At 46.2% G+C, this 15,480-nt stretch overlaps 1 protein-coding gene across 1 annotated transcript in view; it reads right to left on the reverse strand.

Moving 5' to 3' along the window:
• Positions 1 to 216: 216 nt before the first annotated feature.
• Positions 217 to 15,480, reverse strand: part of WDR62 (WD repeat domain 62) — a 313,350-nt gene continuing 298,086 nt past the window's right edge. Inside the window, exon 31 of the mRNA XM_063937983.1 lies at positions 217 to 1,626. Coding sequence (XP_063794053.1) covers positions 1,393 to 1,626 — 234 coding nt within the window. The 3' untranslated portion in view covers positions 217 to 1,392. The remainder of the gene's footprint in view (positions 1,627 to 15,480) is intronic.

Genomic DNA, 15,480 nt, shown 5'->3' on the forward strand with positions numbered 1-15,480 from the left:
ACTGCCGTCTTTTCGACAGACGGCAGTTTTCGACTTCAATTGAATATACCCCTAAGAGTCTCATGGGACCTGGCGCGCCAAGAAGAGCTTCTTCTTGGCGCGACTGCAGCAATGATGTATGAGGACACATCTGTACTACACAATTATTTTTGGAAGAGATTCTGTACACTAATAAGAAAACAATACAAAAAGAAAATCAAAAGCAAACAAAAACACTATCTTTTGGAGTGGAAACTTTAATAGATTGGACATAGAGATATCAACAGGACTGAAAAGAGGAATTGTTCTGCTTTTCCTCAATAAAATACTGGACAGGACTATGGGGCGTATTCATTTAGTGCCGTTTTCTTCGGCTAGCTGAAAATACAGCACTAATTCGACATAGGTGTATTCAATCGCGGGCGTTTTCGCCCATTTTTGAGTCCCTTTTCGTTTTTTTTTGTGGACGAATCGGCATCGGCAAAAATGAACCCAAAAACGGGCGAAAACACCTGCAAATTCGCTAAAACACGTGGATCGGCTGCGAATTCGCTAATCCACGTGGTTTCCGCCTGTGCCAATTTTTTCCACCAGTCGAAAAAACGGCACGGGCATTTAATAGGTCGAATGTAAATTTGATCTATAAACAGCCGAAAAGTGCAGTTTTTCACCTGGATGAAAGAACCGGCACTAAATGAATACAACCCTATGGCTCATTGTTAGAACAATAAGGTTAGACAAAAACTGAACATATAAAATACACTCAAAAGACATATACACATATTACACAAGTTGTATGCGTTATTTGGAAGTGGAGATGTGACACAAAGCAGCAATTATAACGGAAGGGGTTTGCTGGGCCCCCAATTCTGTCTATGAGACCTGACACTATAGGGAACAACACAATGTGTAAAACAGCTGATAAAAAAAAAAGAACAATAGACTTATAGTAGGAACGCCTACAGTATGTACATTATATTACACAAAAACTTTTTAAATTAGATTAATTTATATTCTAGGTTTAATGGGCTTTTATTAAATCCGTACAACCACACTACAAAATGTGGCCTTTGTATATTCACCCACTCTGGGCTTCGAGTGTCTGCACCATTCTACCATGATGGGGATAGAACATCCGTTCCAAATGGCATTTCACCGGTCATGTTCGCTTTTCAGTCAATTAGTAAACACTGAATACATTAGAAGCATTAGTGCAATGTAATTAATAACACAGATAACGCCACACATTCTACTGCAGAGCCACACAAACAGGAGGCTGGTGGCCAGTGCAAGGTAGACCTGAGCCCAAGAGATGCATGAGGAGCAGTACTGGGCATTCTAGATTCTAACAGCAGAACACCAGAACCACTAGTGAGCAATTAGTCTTTAAACTCGGACGTTTTTTTGATAGCCTCATTCACTCGATACCATCTTCTCACTCATTAACTTCAACAACATTTCCGAATAATGTTCTAGCAAATTGAGAGTTGGACTCTTTGTGCTCTTCTCACAAGCTGAAGGCTCTTTTTCCGCAGTTCTTGGTCCAATTCCCACCAACTCCATCTCACTTTGTATATGATCAAAAGCCTCAAGAAATAATGAGCTTAAATGAATCTTTTCTTCTTGGGAACCATTGTAGCTTTCAATCTTCATGAATAAAAAAAAGGAGTTCAGATTAGTCAAGTTGCACAGATAACATGCCAGGTGAAAGATATCCCTCTTTATGAACCTCTAATATCATCATTCAAACCTTTACATTGGACTTCATTGCGTTTTAGAACACATAATAGGTAGTGGACAAACACAAAATGAAAACATGAGGGATGCCAAGTATGGTCAGAGACTGAGCTAATTCGCAAGACTGGTTCATGTTTTACTCAAGGAAATAACATCCCAGTATGGTCAGGGTTATGTATAAAACTGCTAGACTGCCCTGGTTGCCTACTGTGAAACATAGGGACTGGGAAGAGGTGGATTGAAAGACTGACAATAAATAGGCCAACGGTCATTAGGTTGACCCCATATTGTTGACATGGTCAAAAGTTCAACATGGAAAAAGTAGACAGTACAAAAGGTCAATATGAAAATGGTTGACACAAAAATGGTTGACAAGGTTTTTGGTGTAATAATAAGATTTTAAACCTACCGGTAAATCTTTTTCTTGTAGTCCGTAGAGGATGCTGGGGACTCCGTAAGGACCATGGGGATAGACGTGCTCCGTAGGAGACATGGGCACTTTAAGAAAGACTTTAGATCTGGGTGTGCACTGGCTCCTCCCTCTATGCCCCTCCTCCAGACCTCAGTTAGAGAAACTGTGCCCAGAGGAGACGGACAGTACGAGGAAAGGATTTTGTTAATTCAGGGCAAGATTCATACCAGCCACACCGTATAACTTGTGATAAACTACCCAGTTAACAGTATGAAAAAACATCGCATCAGTTCAGGACCGATGCAACTATAACATAACCCTTATTGAAGCAATAACTATATACAAGTATTGCAGAAGTAGTCCGCACTTGGGAAGGGCGCCCAGCATCCTCTACGGACTACGAGAAAAAAATTTACCGGTAGGTTTAAAATCTTATTTTCTCTAACGTCCTAGAGGATGCTGGGGACTCCGTAAGGACCATGGGGATTATACCAAAGCTCCCAAACGGGCGGGAGAGTGCGGATGACTCTGCAGCACCGATTGAGCAAACATGAGGTCCTCCTCAGCCAGGGTATCAAACTTATAGAATTTTGCAAAGGTGTTTGAACCCGACCAAGTAGCAGCTCGACACAGCTGTAGTGCCGAGACCCCTCGGGCAGTCGCCCAAGAAGAGCCCACTTTCCTAGTGGAATGGGCCTTGACCGATTTCGGTAACGGCAATCCAGCCGTAGAATGCGCTTGCTGAATCGTGTTACAAATCCAGCGAGCAATAGTCTGCTTTGAAGCAGGGGCACCAATCTTGTTGGTTGCATACAGGAAAAACAGCGCTTCAGTTTTCCTGACTCTAGCCGTTCTGGCCACGTAAATTTTCAAAGCCCTGACCACATCAAGTAACTCGGAATCCTCCAAGTCACGCGTAGCCACAGGCACCACAATAGGTTGGTTCATATGAAAAGATGAGACCACTTTTGGCAGGAATTGAGGACGGGTCCGCAATTCCGCTCTATCCATATGGAAAACCAGATAGGGGCTTTTATGTGACAAAGCCGCTAATTCCGACACTCGCCTAGCCAAAGCCAAGGCTAATAACATGACCACCTTCCACGTGAGATATTTCAACTCCACCGTTTTAAGTGATTCAAACCAGTGTGACTTTAGGAAACTTAACACCACGTTAAGGTCCCAAGGTGCCACCGGAGGTACAAAAGGCTGAATATGCAGCACTCCCTTTACAAAAGTCTGAACTTCAGGGAGAGAAGCCAATTCTTTTTGAAAGAAAATGGATAGGGCCGAAATCTGGACCTTAATGGAGCCTAATTTTAGGCCCAAATTCACTCCAGTTTGTAGGAAGTGAAGGAAACGGCCCAGATGGAATTCTTCGTAGGAGCATTCCTGTCCTCACACCAAGAAACATATTTTCGCCATATACGGTGATAATGTTTAGATGTCACGTCCTTCCTAGCCTTTATCAGCGTAGGAATGACCTCAACCGGAATGCCTTTCTCTGCTAGGATCCGGCGTTCAACCGCCATGCCGTCAAACGCAGCCGCGGTAAGTCTTGGAACAGACAGGGCCCCTGTTGCAACAGGTCCTGTCTTAGAGGAAGAGGCCACGGATCTTCTGTGAGCATTTCCTGCAGATCCGGATACCAGGTCCTTCGTGGCCAATCTGGATCAATGAGGATCGTTCTCACTCCTCTTTTTCTTATTATCCTCAACACCTTGGGTATGAGAGGAAGAGGAGGAAATACATAGACTGACTGGAACACCCACGGTGTCACTAGGGCGTCTACAGCTACTGCCTGAGGGTCTCTTGACCTGGCGCAATACCTCTGTAGCTTTTTGTTGAGGCGGGACGCCATCAAGTCTATCTGTGGCAGTTCCCACCGACTTGTAATCTGTGCGAAGACTTCCTGATGAAGTCCCCACTCTCCCGGATGCAGGTCGTGCCTGTTGAGGAAGTCTGCTTCCCAGTTGTCCACTCCCGGAATGAACACTGCTGACAGTGCGCTTACATGATTCTCCGCCCAACGAAGAATTCTGGTGGCTTCCGCCATCGCCACTCTGCTCCTTGTGCCACCTTGGCGGTTTACATGAGCTACTGCAGTGACATTGTCTGACTGGATCAGAACCGGTCGGTCGCGAAGTAAGGTCTCCGCTTGGCGTAGGGCGTTGTATATGGCCCGCAATTCCAGGATGTTGATGTTAAGACAAGTCTCTTGACTTGACCAAAGACCTTGGAAATTTCTTCCCTGTGTGACTGCTCCCCAACCTCTGAGGCTTGCATCTGTGGTCACCAGGATCCAGTCCTGAATGCCGAATCTACGGCCCTCGAGAAGGTGAGCACTCTGCAGCCACCACAGGAGAGACACCCTGGCCCTGGGGGACAGGGTGATCAACCGATGAATCTGTAGATGTGATCCGGACCACTTGTCCAGTAGGTCCCATTGGAAAGTCCTCGCATGGAACCTGCCGAAGGGAATGGCCTCGTATGATGCCACCATCTTTCCCAGGACTCGAGTGCACTGATGCACTGACACCTGTCTTGGTTTCAACAGGTTCCTGACCAGAGTCATGAGTTCCTGGGCCTTTTCTATCGGGAGATAGACCCTTTCCTGGTCCGTGTCCGAATCATGCCCAAGAAAGTCAGACGAGTCATAGGAACCAACTGCGACTTCGGGATATTGAGAATCCAGCCGTGTTGCTGTAACACTTTCAGTGAAAGTGATACGCTGTTTAGCAACTGCTCTCTTGATCTCGCCTTTATGAGGAGATCGTCCAAGTACGGGATAATTGTGACACCTTGCTTCCGCAGGAGCACCATCATTTCCGCCATTACCTTGGTGAAAATTCTCGGGGCCGTGGAAAGACCAAACGGCAACGTCTGCAAATGGTAATGACAATCCTGTACCGCAAATCTGAGGTACGCCTGATGAGGTGGATAAATGGGAACATGAAGGTATGCATCATTTATGTCCAGAGATACCATAAAATCCCCCCTTCCAGGCTGGCGATGACCGCTCTTAGCGATTCCATCTTGGACTTGAACCTTTTCAAGTATAGGTTCAGGGAATTTAGATTTAATATGGGTCTGACCGAACCGTCCGGTTTCGGGACTACAAACAGGGTCGAGTAATATCCCCTTCCTTGTTGGAGCAGGGGCACCTTGACCACCACCCGTTGAAGACACAATTTGTGAATTGCATTTAACACTGTCTCCCTTTCCTGGGGAGAAGATGGTAGGGCCGATTTGAAAAATCGTCGAGGAGGCACCTCTTCGAATTCCAGCTTGTAACCCTGAGAAACAATTTCTATTGCCCCAGGATCCACCTGTGAGTGAACCCAGATGTGGCTGAAAACTTGAAGACGTGCCCCCACTGGGGTGGACTCCTCCAGTGGAGCCCCAGCGTCATGCGGTGGATTTTGTAGAGGCCGGGGAGGACTTCTGTTCCTGGGAACTAGCTGTGTTGTGCAGCTTCTTTCCTCTGCCCCTACCTCTGGCAAGAAAGGACGCACCTCGCACTTTCTTGTTTTTGTGAGATCGAAAGGACTGCATTTGATAATGCGGTGCTCTCTTAGGCTGTGAGGGAATATAAGGCAAAAAATTTGACTTTCCAGCTGTAGCTGTGGAGACCAGGTCCGAGAGACCTTCTCCAAACAATTCCTCACCTCTGTAAGGTAAAACCTCCATATGCCTTTTTGAGTCGGCATCACCTGTCCATTGCCGTGTCCATAGGACTCTTCTGGCAGAAATCGACACAGCGTTTATTCTAGAACCCAGTAGACTAATGTCTCTTTGAGCATCTCTCATATATAGGACAGCGTCTTTTATATGCCCCAGGGTCAATAAAATAGTATCCTTATCTAGGGTATCAATCTCCTCTGATAAGGTATCCGTCCATACCGCTACAGCACTACACACCCAGGCCGACGCAATTGCCGGTCTGAGTAAGGTACCTGAATGTGTATAAATGGACTTCAGGGTAACCTCCTGTTTGCGGTCAGCAGGATCCCTGAGGGTAGCCGTATCCTGGGATGGCAGCGCTACCTTCTTGGATAAGCGTGTTAATGCTTTGTACACCCTAGGGGAGGATTCCCATCGTAACCTATCCGTTGGCGGGAAAGGATACGCCATAAGAATCCTTTTGGAAATCTGCAGTCTTTTGTATGGAGATTCCCAAGCTTTTTCACATAACTCGTTCAGCTCGTGTGAGGGGGGAAAGGTTACCTCAGGTTTCTTTCCCTTATACATATGCACCCTCTTGTCAGGGACAGGGGGTTCCTCAGTGATGTGCAAAACATCTTTTATTGCCATAATCATATATCGAATGGATTTAGCCAATTTTGGCTGTAACTTTGCATCATCGTAATCGACACTGGAATCAGAATCCGTGTCGGTATCTGTGTCAACTATTTGGGATAGTGGGCGCTTTTGAGACCCTGACGGTCCCTGCGACATAGGATCAGGCATGGGTTGAGACCCTGACTGTCCCAAAGCTTCAGCTTTGTCTAATCTTTTGTGCAATGAGTTTACACTAGCATTTAAAACATTCCACATATCCATCCAGTCAGGTGTCGGCGCCGTCGGCGGAGACACCACATTCATTTGCTCTCGCTCCCCTCTAACATAGGCTTCTTCCTCAGACATGTCGACACACGCGTACCGACACACCACACACACAGGGAATGCTCTTTCTGAAGACAGTTCCCCCACAAGGCCCTTTGGAGAGACAGTGAGAGAGTATGCCAGCACACACCCCAGCGCTATATAACCCATGAATAACACAGTAAATTAATGTTTACCCAGTAGCGCTGCTGTATGTATTTGCGCCGAATTATGTGCCCCCCCTCTCTTTCCAACCCTCTTGTCTACCGTGGTATAAGCAGGGGAGAGTCCGGGAAGCTTCCTCTCAGCGGTGCTGTGGAGAAAAAATGGCGCTGGTGAGTGCTGAGGGAGAAGCCCCGCCCCCTCGGCGGCGGGCTTCTGTCCCGCTCAAAGTGTAAAATTGGCGGGGGCTCATACATATATACAGTGCCCAGCTGTATATATGTCTTACTTTTGCCAAAAGGAGGTTTATATTGTGCCCAGGGCGCCCCCCCCTGCGCCCTGCACCCTTACAGTGACCGGAGTATGTGAGGTGTATGGGAGCAATGGCGCACAGCTGCAGTGCTGTGCGTTACCTCAGTGAAGTCTTCTGCCGCCTCTGAAGTCTTCTTTTCTTCTCATACTCACCCGGCTTCTATCTTCCGGCTCTGCGAGGGGGACGGCGGCGCGGCTCTGGGACGGGCGGCTAGGGTGAGATCCTGCGTACCAATCCCTCTAGAGCTAATGGTGTCCAGTAGCCTAAGAAGCAGGACCTTGCAACTCACAGGAGTAGGGCTGCTTCTCTCCCCTCAGTCCCTCGATGCAGGGAGTCTGTTGCCAGCAGGCTCCCTGAAAATAAAAAACCTAACAAAATACTTTGTCAGAAAGCTCAGGAGAGCTCCTGAAAAGCACCCAGTCTCCTCTGGGCACAGTAGTAAACTGAGGTCTGGAGGAGGGGCATAGAGGGAGAAGCCAGTGCACACCCAGATCTAAAGTCTTTCTTAAAGTGCCCATGTCTCCTGCGGAGCCAGTCTATCCCTATGGTCCTTACGGAGTCCCCGGCATCCTCTAGGACGTAAGAGAAAATAAGATTTTAAACCTACCGGTAAATCTTTTTCTCCTAGTCCGTAGAGGATACTGGGGACTCCGTAAGGACTGTGCCCAGAGGAGACTGACAGTACGAGGAAAAGGATTTTGTTATCTAAGGGCGAGATACACACCAGCCCACACCATACAACATGGTATTCAATAACCAGTTAACAGTATGAGCAAAACAGCATCAGCCAGAGGCCGATCACTACTGTAACATTACCCTTAAGAAAGCAATAACTATATACAAGTCTTGCAGAACGTTTCCGCACTGGGACGGGCGCCCAGCATCCTCTACGGACTAGGAGAAAAAGATTTACTGGTAGGTTTAAAATCTTATTTTCTCTTACGTCCTAGAGGATGCCGGGGACTCCGTAAGGACCATGGGGTTTATACCAAAGCTCCAGACCGGGCGGGAGAGTGCGGATGACTCTGCAGCACCGACTGAACAAACACGAGGTCCTCATCAGCCAGGGTATCAAACTTGTAGAACTTAGCAAAAGTGTTTGACCCCGACCAAGTAGCTGCACGGCAAAGCTGTAATGCCGAGACGCCTCGGGCAGCCGCCCAAGAAAAGCCCACCTTCCTAGTGGAATGGGCCTTCACCGATTTCGGTAACGGCAATCCAGCCGTAGAATGAGCCTGCTGAATCGTACTACAGATCCAGCGTGCAATAGTGCTTAGATGCAGGCGCGCCAATCTTGTTGGCTGCATACAGGACAAACAGTGCATCTGTTTTCCGAACCCTAGCCGTCCTGGCTAAATAAATCTTTAAGGCCCTGACTACATCAAGGGACATGGACTCCTCCAAGGCCCCCGTAGCCACAGGCACCACAATAGTTTGGTTCATATGAAATGACGAAACCACTTTAGGCAGAAATTGAGGACGAGTTCTCAACTCTGCTAGATCCGCATGGAAAATCAGATAGTGACTCTTGTAAGACAAGGCCGCCAATTCGGACACCCGCCTCGCAGATGTCAAGGCCAATAACATGACGACTTTCCAAGTGAGAAACTTCAATTCAACTGTTTGAAGTGGTTCAAACCAGTGTGATTTAAGGAACTGTAACACCACGTTAAGGTCCCATGTTGCCACCGGGGGCACAAAAGGAGGTTGGATGTGCAACACACCTTTTACAAAAGTCTGCACTTCTGGGAGAGAAGCCAATTCCTTCTGAAAGAATATGGATAAGGCAGAAATCTGCACCTTAATGGAGCCTAACTTCAGGCCCATATCCTCACCTGACTGCAGAAAATAGAGAAAACGTCCTAGCTGAAAATCCTCAGTAGGAGCATCCTTGGCTTCACACCAAGACACACATTTTCTCCAGATACGGTGATAGTGTTTCGCCGTAACATCCTTCCTAGCTTTAATAAGAGTAGGGATGACCTACTTAGCTAGGATTTGGTGTTCAACCGCCATGCCGTCAAACGTAACCGCGGTAAGTCTTGGAACACGCAGGGCCCCTGTAGTAGCAGGTCCTCCCTGAGAGGAAGGGACCACGGATCTTCTGAGAGCAGTCCCTGAAGATCTGCATACCAGGCCCTTCGAGGCCAATCTGGAACAATGAGTATTGTCTGCACTCTTGTTCGTCTTATAATTCTCAATATTTTTGAGATGAGAGGAAGTGGAGGGAACACATAGACCGCCTGAAACAACCACGGTGTCACCAGGGCGTCCACCGCCGCTGCCTGAGGGTCCCTCGACCTGGAACAATACGTCCGAAGCTTCCTGTTGTGTATAGTTTCTCCGGCAGGGTCCACAGGTTATCCACAGGATAACAATGGGATATGATGGAGCATCAGCGGATTGGCACCAATCGATCAAAAGCTTTCTGGCCTCCCAGCATGCAACGGGCCCGTCCATATATCCCCGCCCCCTGGCTCAGGCAAATCAGTTTTTTGTTTGGTGCGACAGGAGCCGGACCATGGTCAGAGAGCTGCTGGTTTTTTAGCAGCCCCAAGCTTTCTTATTTTATTTTTATAGTCTTACTATTTTTTTGAGTGATCTTTCTAAACAGCGTCTTATAAGCATATTGGATAGAGTCGCTCCAACAATTCTCCAACGGGTCGCGACAATGCTTACCCACGAATACACTTCTGTTTCGGCGGGCGTCTGTGTCGGATATACTAGCAGGTCCATCAGACATTACCAGGCTGTGACCGGAGCACGGGGAGAAGGTAAGGCATCGGTTTCGCTTAGCGTGCATGGAATACGGACACAGCCGCACTGTTTTGGGAGGAGACTACCAAACAGTAGCTGACGCGCCGCCACCACAGGTGCTCCAGCGCTAGGCCTTAGGGATCATAGGCTCCAGGAATAGCATGAGGCCACGATCCCTAGGGTTGATGTCAGCAGGGGGAGTCAGATGCTCTACTGGTCGCCCCTCCCCCCGGTTCATGACCAGTTTCCGCCATGAACCGTTTTACTGCTTCCGTTTCAGACGCTAAGCCATCACAGGAGACGAGGGGACCAGGTCGCAGCATAGGTGGCTGTGTGACCGGGGCGTCTGTGTTCACTGATTGCTACCACGAGGGGACCAGGACGCAGCATAGATGGCTGCATGACCGGTGCGTCTGTGTTCACTGAGCACTACCACGAGGAGACCCGGTCGCAGCATAGGTGGCTGTGTAACTGGTGCGTCGGTGTTCACTGAGCACTACCACGAGGATCCGGTCGCAGCATAGGCAGCTGTGTGACCGGAGCGTCTGTGTTCACTGGGTTCAGGAAGCGGCAGTGTACACTACTAGCATCTGGATCCACTCAGCTTTCGTTAACGTATGATCGATCTTGGAAGCGGGGTGAGTCTCCCTGTATTTATTTATTTATTTATTAACAGTTTCTTATATAGCGCAGCATATTCCGTTGCGCTTTACAATTAGAACAACAGTAATAGAACAAAACTGGGTAAAAACAGACAGACATAGAGGTAGGAAGGCCCTGCTCGCAAGCTTACAATCTATAGGGAAATAGGCATAGATACACAAGGATAGATGCTACCTATTGCATAATGGTCCACCAGATTTCTAGGTTCTTAATGGGTTGTATGATGATACCCCACAAAGTTATCCAAGTGTCAGGAGGGTGTGAGACTAAAGAAAGACAAGATATGTGATGTTATGAATACTCTACAGAGGATGTAATTAGATAGGGAAGCACTGAGGTTATGTGGGTGGGTCTGGAATTTGTTAGGCTTGTCTGAAGAGGTGAGTTTTCAGGGAACATTTAAAGGTTTGGAGACTAGAGGCGAGTCTTACTGTGCGTGGGAGGGCATTCCACAGAGTGGGTGAAGCCCGGATAAAGTCCTGTAATTTTGAGTGTGAACAAGTAATGCGTGTGAATGAGAGACGTAGATCTTGTGCAGAGCGGAGAGGTCGGGTAGGGAGATATTTTGAGATGAGTGAAGAGATGTATGTTGGTGCAGTTTGGTTAATAGCCTTGTATGTGAGTAAAAGTATTTTATATTTAATACGGTAGAATACCGGTAACCAATGGAGGGACTGACAGAGCGGATCTGCAAACGATGAACGTCTGGCAAGGAAGATTAGCCTCGCAGCTGCATTCAAAATGGATTGTAGTGGTGAGAGCCTATGTTTGGGAAGACCGGTTAGGAGACTATTACAATAATCAATGCGGGAGATAATGAGAGCATGGATTAGAGTTTTTGCTGTGTCTTGTGTAAGATAAGGGCGTATTTTGGATATGTTTCTTAGATGTATGTAACATGATCTTGAGACAGATTGAATGTGGGTAACAAAGGACAGTTCAGAGTCAAGAATGACACCTAGGCAGCGAGCTTGTGGGGTAGGGGTGATTGCAGAGTTCTCAACAGTGATAAAGATATCAGGTTGGAAACTACTATTGGCCGGTGGAAATATAATTAATTCTGTTTTGGAAATATTAAGTTTGAGGTGGCGAGATGTCATCCAAGATGAAATGGCAGAAAGGCATTCAGTGACACGGCCCAACACAGATGGTGACAAATCAGGGGAGGATAGGTAGATTTGAGTATCATCCGCATACAGATGGTACTGAAATCCGAAAGAGTTGATTAGTTTGCCAAGAGATGTGGTATAGATAGAGAAAAGCAGAGGACCTAGGACTGAGCCTTGCGGTACTCCAACAGAGAGGTAGCGAAGGAGAGGTGGAATCAGAGAAACGAACACTGAAGGAGCGATTAGATAGGTAGGATGAGAACCAAGAAAGGGCTGTGTCCTGAATACCTAGGGATTGTAGTGTTTGTATGAGAAGAGAGTGGTCAACAGTGTCAAAAGCAGCAGAGAGATCAAGGAGAATAAGTAGAGAGTAATGTCCTTTAGATTTAGCAGTGACCAAATCATTCACTACCTTAGTCAGTGCTGTCTCTGTGGAGTGTTGGGCACGAAATCCTGACTGAAGTGGGTCCAGTAGGCTGTGTGAGTTAAGAAAGTGTGTGAGGCGAGTGTAGGCAAGTCTCTCCAGTAGCTTGGGGGGGGCATGGGAGCTGAGAGATGGGACGGTAGTTAGAGAGAGAGTTCGGGTCAGAGTTTTGTTTTTTCAGAATGGGAGTAATCACTGCATGCTTGTATAGAGAAGGAAAGATACCAGTAGACAGGGAGAGATTACAGATTTTCGTTAAGGTTGGGATGAGCACAGTAGACAGAGCTTTACTAATTTCTGAGGGTATAGAGTCAAGGGGAGAGGTATTAGAGTAGGCAGATGAAAAGAGTGCAGATACTTCATCTTCATTTGTAGGATCAAAGGAAGAGAAGGTGTTAGAGGGTTCAGGCAGGGAATTGAGCAGGTCACTTGCTGTGGAAGAGCATACCATTTCATTTCGGATCTTGTCAATCTTGTCCTTGAAATAGGAAGCAAGATCTTGCGCACTGACAGTGGCTGGTGGGTTAGGTGAGGGAGGGACAAGAAGTGATTTAAATGTATTAAAAAGTCGCTTGGGGTTAGAGGCTTGAGCAAAGATGAGAGATTGAAAATGTTTGTTTGGCAGTGTCCAGAGCATTACGATAAGAGTGGTAGGTGGTCTTATACGTGAGAAAGTCACTTGAACTACGAGATTTACGCCACTGGCGTTCAACTTTACGTGAGAGTTTTTGTAAGTGTCTAGTGTATTTAGAGTGCCACGGTTGACATCTAAGTCTACGTGGAGTATGATGGGTAGCTGGAGCCACTTCATCAAGTGCTGTTACTAGAGTTTGGTTAAGGTGTGACACGGCAGTCTCTGGAGAGGTGAATGTAGAAATTGTATCCCACTCTACTGAGTACGGGTAATACAGCACCTAGTCTCTATCTCACCTTTTGAGTACGAATAGTTAGATAAGTGTCTATTGCATACGAGTCTGTATACTATTACTTGCGTCTGAATACGTTAGATCTGTTTAAACATGATTCAGTAAATGTGTTCTCCTGCATAAATAAAATGTTATTTGTAGTTGATGACATACTCATATTGCTTATTATACTAATGTATGAACATGTGACTGTCTGCTAGTATTAGGCTGACTTTACCTTTTGTCTGTTAAGTTTGTCTTGCAGATCCGCAGTGCTGATGCATGGGGGGTCGGATGAATAAAAAGATTACAGTCACAAAATTGTGTAGTATACTGTGGAAGTGCTGATTATTTATCATGTATAAGAGCGGCAAAGGTGAGGACACTCATATTATGTTTGTTTTACAAAGCTGCATTGCCCTCTCATGAGCTGGTTAAGGATGGTTGATGTGGATAGTATTTAAGCTTCGGCAGAAATGCAAGGCAGATTCAGGTACAAATGTATCCAACTTGGGCTATTTTTGCACATATTTTATACAATAAGCTGAATGGATAATTTCTTCAGAATCCTGTATCAGGTATAGCCTTTTCATGCAGATCCACCTATAGTGTATCACTCCCAGCAGCAATTTCTCAGAGCAATGGTAAGTAAAATCTTCACATTCACAGGCTACACATTGTTGAAATTCATCGGAAGATGAAAGTCCAATTTATTCTACTTCATTATACAAAGAAGGGGTAGGTCTCAGCTGGAATATAGCCGAGATAAATAAAGCATTGAGGGAGCCTGGTTAAAAACCTAGGCACCTGTATTTAAACATCCTAAAAACCTGAGTGTTCAGCGTCAGATCAGCTGGCAGAAATCAGGGAAGAGGTTTGGGCTATGCCCAATAAAAAGTTAGAATCCTAAGAAATTTAATTCTAATTACCTTCTTCCAGTTGGGGATGTTTAAAGAGAGGTGGCTCCTAAAGTAGTTATGTAAGTGATCTACTTTATCTTTGCTTTCCCTGTCTAGGGCAGTCATAGGGCAAAGCCTTGGCTTAAATGGCAAGGACAGTGGTTGCCTGGGCTAATGCAATTGAAGGAGAATCTTTTCAATAACTGCAAAATTCTCATATATTGCAATGATCCTGGAGAAGCACCAATAGATTTGGCATTGTTTCCTCCAGGGCATTAGCCCCAATCATATCTGCTCGCAGAGCAGTTTTAGCTGGAATGTGGGAGCCGATTCAGAATTTAGGAAAGGTTTTGAATCGTTGTCCTTTCTGGAAAGTTTCCTTTGGTAAAGAATAAACAGATATTCTGGAGTCAGGAGCAGACTCCAAAAAGGTCTACTTCTTCCACAGTTTAAAACTTAAAGTTCCGCTTTCAGCCCCTTGTTTAGGTTTCTAGGAAGACTAAGGCGGCATGGGGCTGCCAAACGTCTGGTTGGGATCTACAGCTACACCACACTGATAGGCCCAATCTCATCTGAGTTTGGAAAATAAACAGTGTTGAGCCTGGTTGGTACTCGAATGTGAGACCATCTGGACAGGTGCTGTAGAAAAATAAACCATCTTCGCATGGTATGGGCCTCTGCCTGGGGACCCCAGGCTGTGGGGGCGATATCTTCAGCCATACAGTTCTGACACAGTACTAGGTATGATTTCACCTTCACAACCGTCTCGGTTAGAGACGAAGGACAAGGTTTGCAAGAAGAAGTTCAGAAATGGCTTCAGCAGGAATAGTCATAATTCCTCTTGCAAATGAGAACAAAGTTTTTGCTCCTGGTAAATTCGGAAGCCAAATGGGTCATTTCGGCCTACGCTTAATCTTAAAATGCTGAACAAATACGGTTGGAACCTAGGTTGCACTGCAATCGTTATGTTCCTTATGCTTGGCATAGAGCCAGGGGATTAAGCCTACCCCTGGATCTACAGGATGCTTACCTTCAGGTTCTATATCACTGTCCATCAGTGTTATTTAAGGGTTTGCCATCTTCCAACAGCATTATTAGTTTTAGGCCTTACCCTTGGGGTTAGCCTGAGTATTTAACAAGAATATGAAGGTGAGCACATCTTATCTCCGCTAGCAGGGGTTAAGAAATTTCTCATACCTAGACAATCTTTAATCCTGGCACGCAGGGATTGCTCTTACGTCTTCTGCAACAGACAATAACCTGTATGCAGAAGCACAAGTGATTCAATAATGGTCCAGAAGTGTGTCCAGTACAGCTGTTCTTGTCAGCATGTTGCTGCTAATTGTTCATGCCGTTGGCTTGTGTTCTGTTGAATGCCACGTGAACAGCTGTACTGTGAGTAGTCTGGATGACCGAACCAGGATTTTTTTAACTTTTTATTTTTTGCGTATTTATTTTTTGTGATTTTATCATCTTGTTTTTACTTGGAAGCACTTTGATGTATTCTGGACTGCT

This window comes from Pseudophryne corroboree, chromosome 8, assembly GCF_028390025.1.
Source record: "Pseudophryne corroboree isolate aPseCor3 chromosome 8, aPseCor3.hap2, whole genome shotgun sequence".
In the NCBI taxonomy this organism is placed as follows: domain Eukaryota; kingdom Metazoa; phylum Chordata; class Amphibia; order Anura; family Myobatrachidae; genus Pseudophryne; species Pseudophryne corroboree.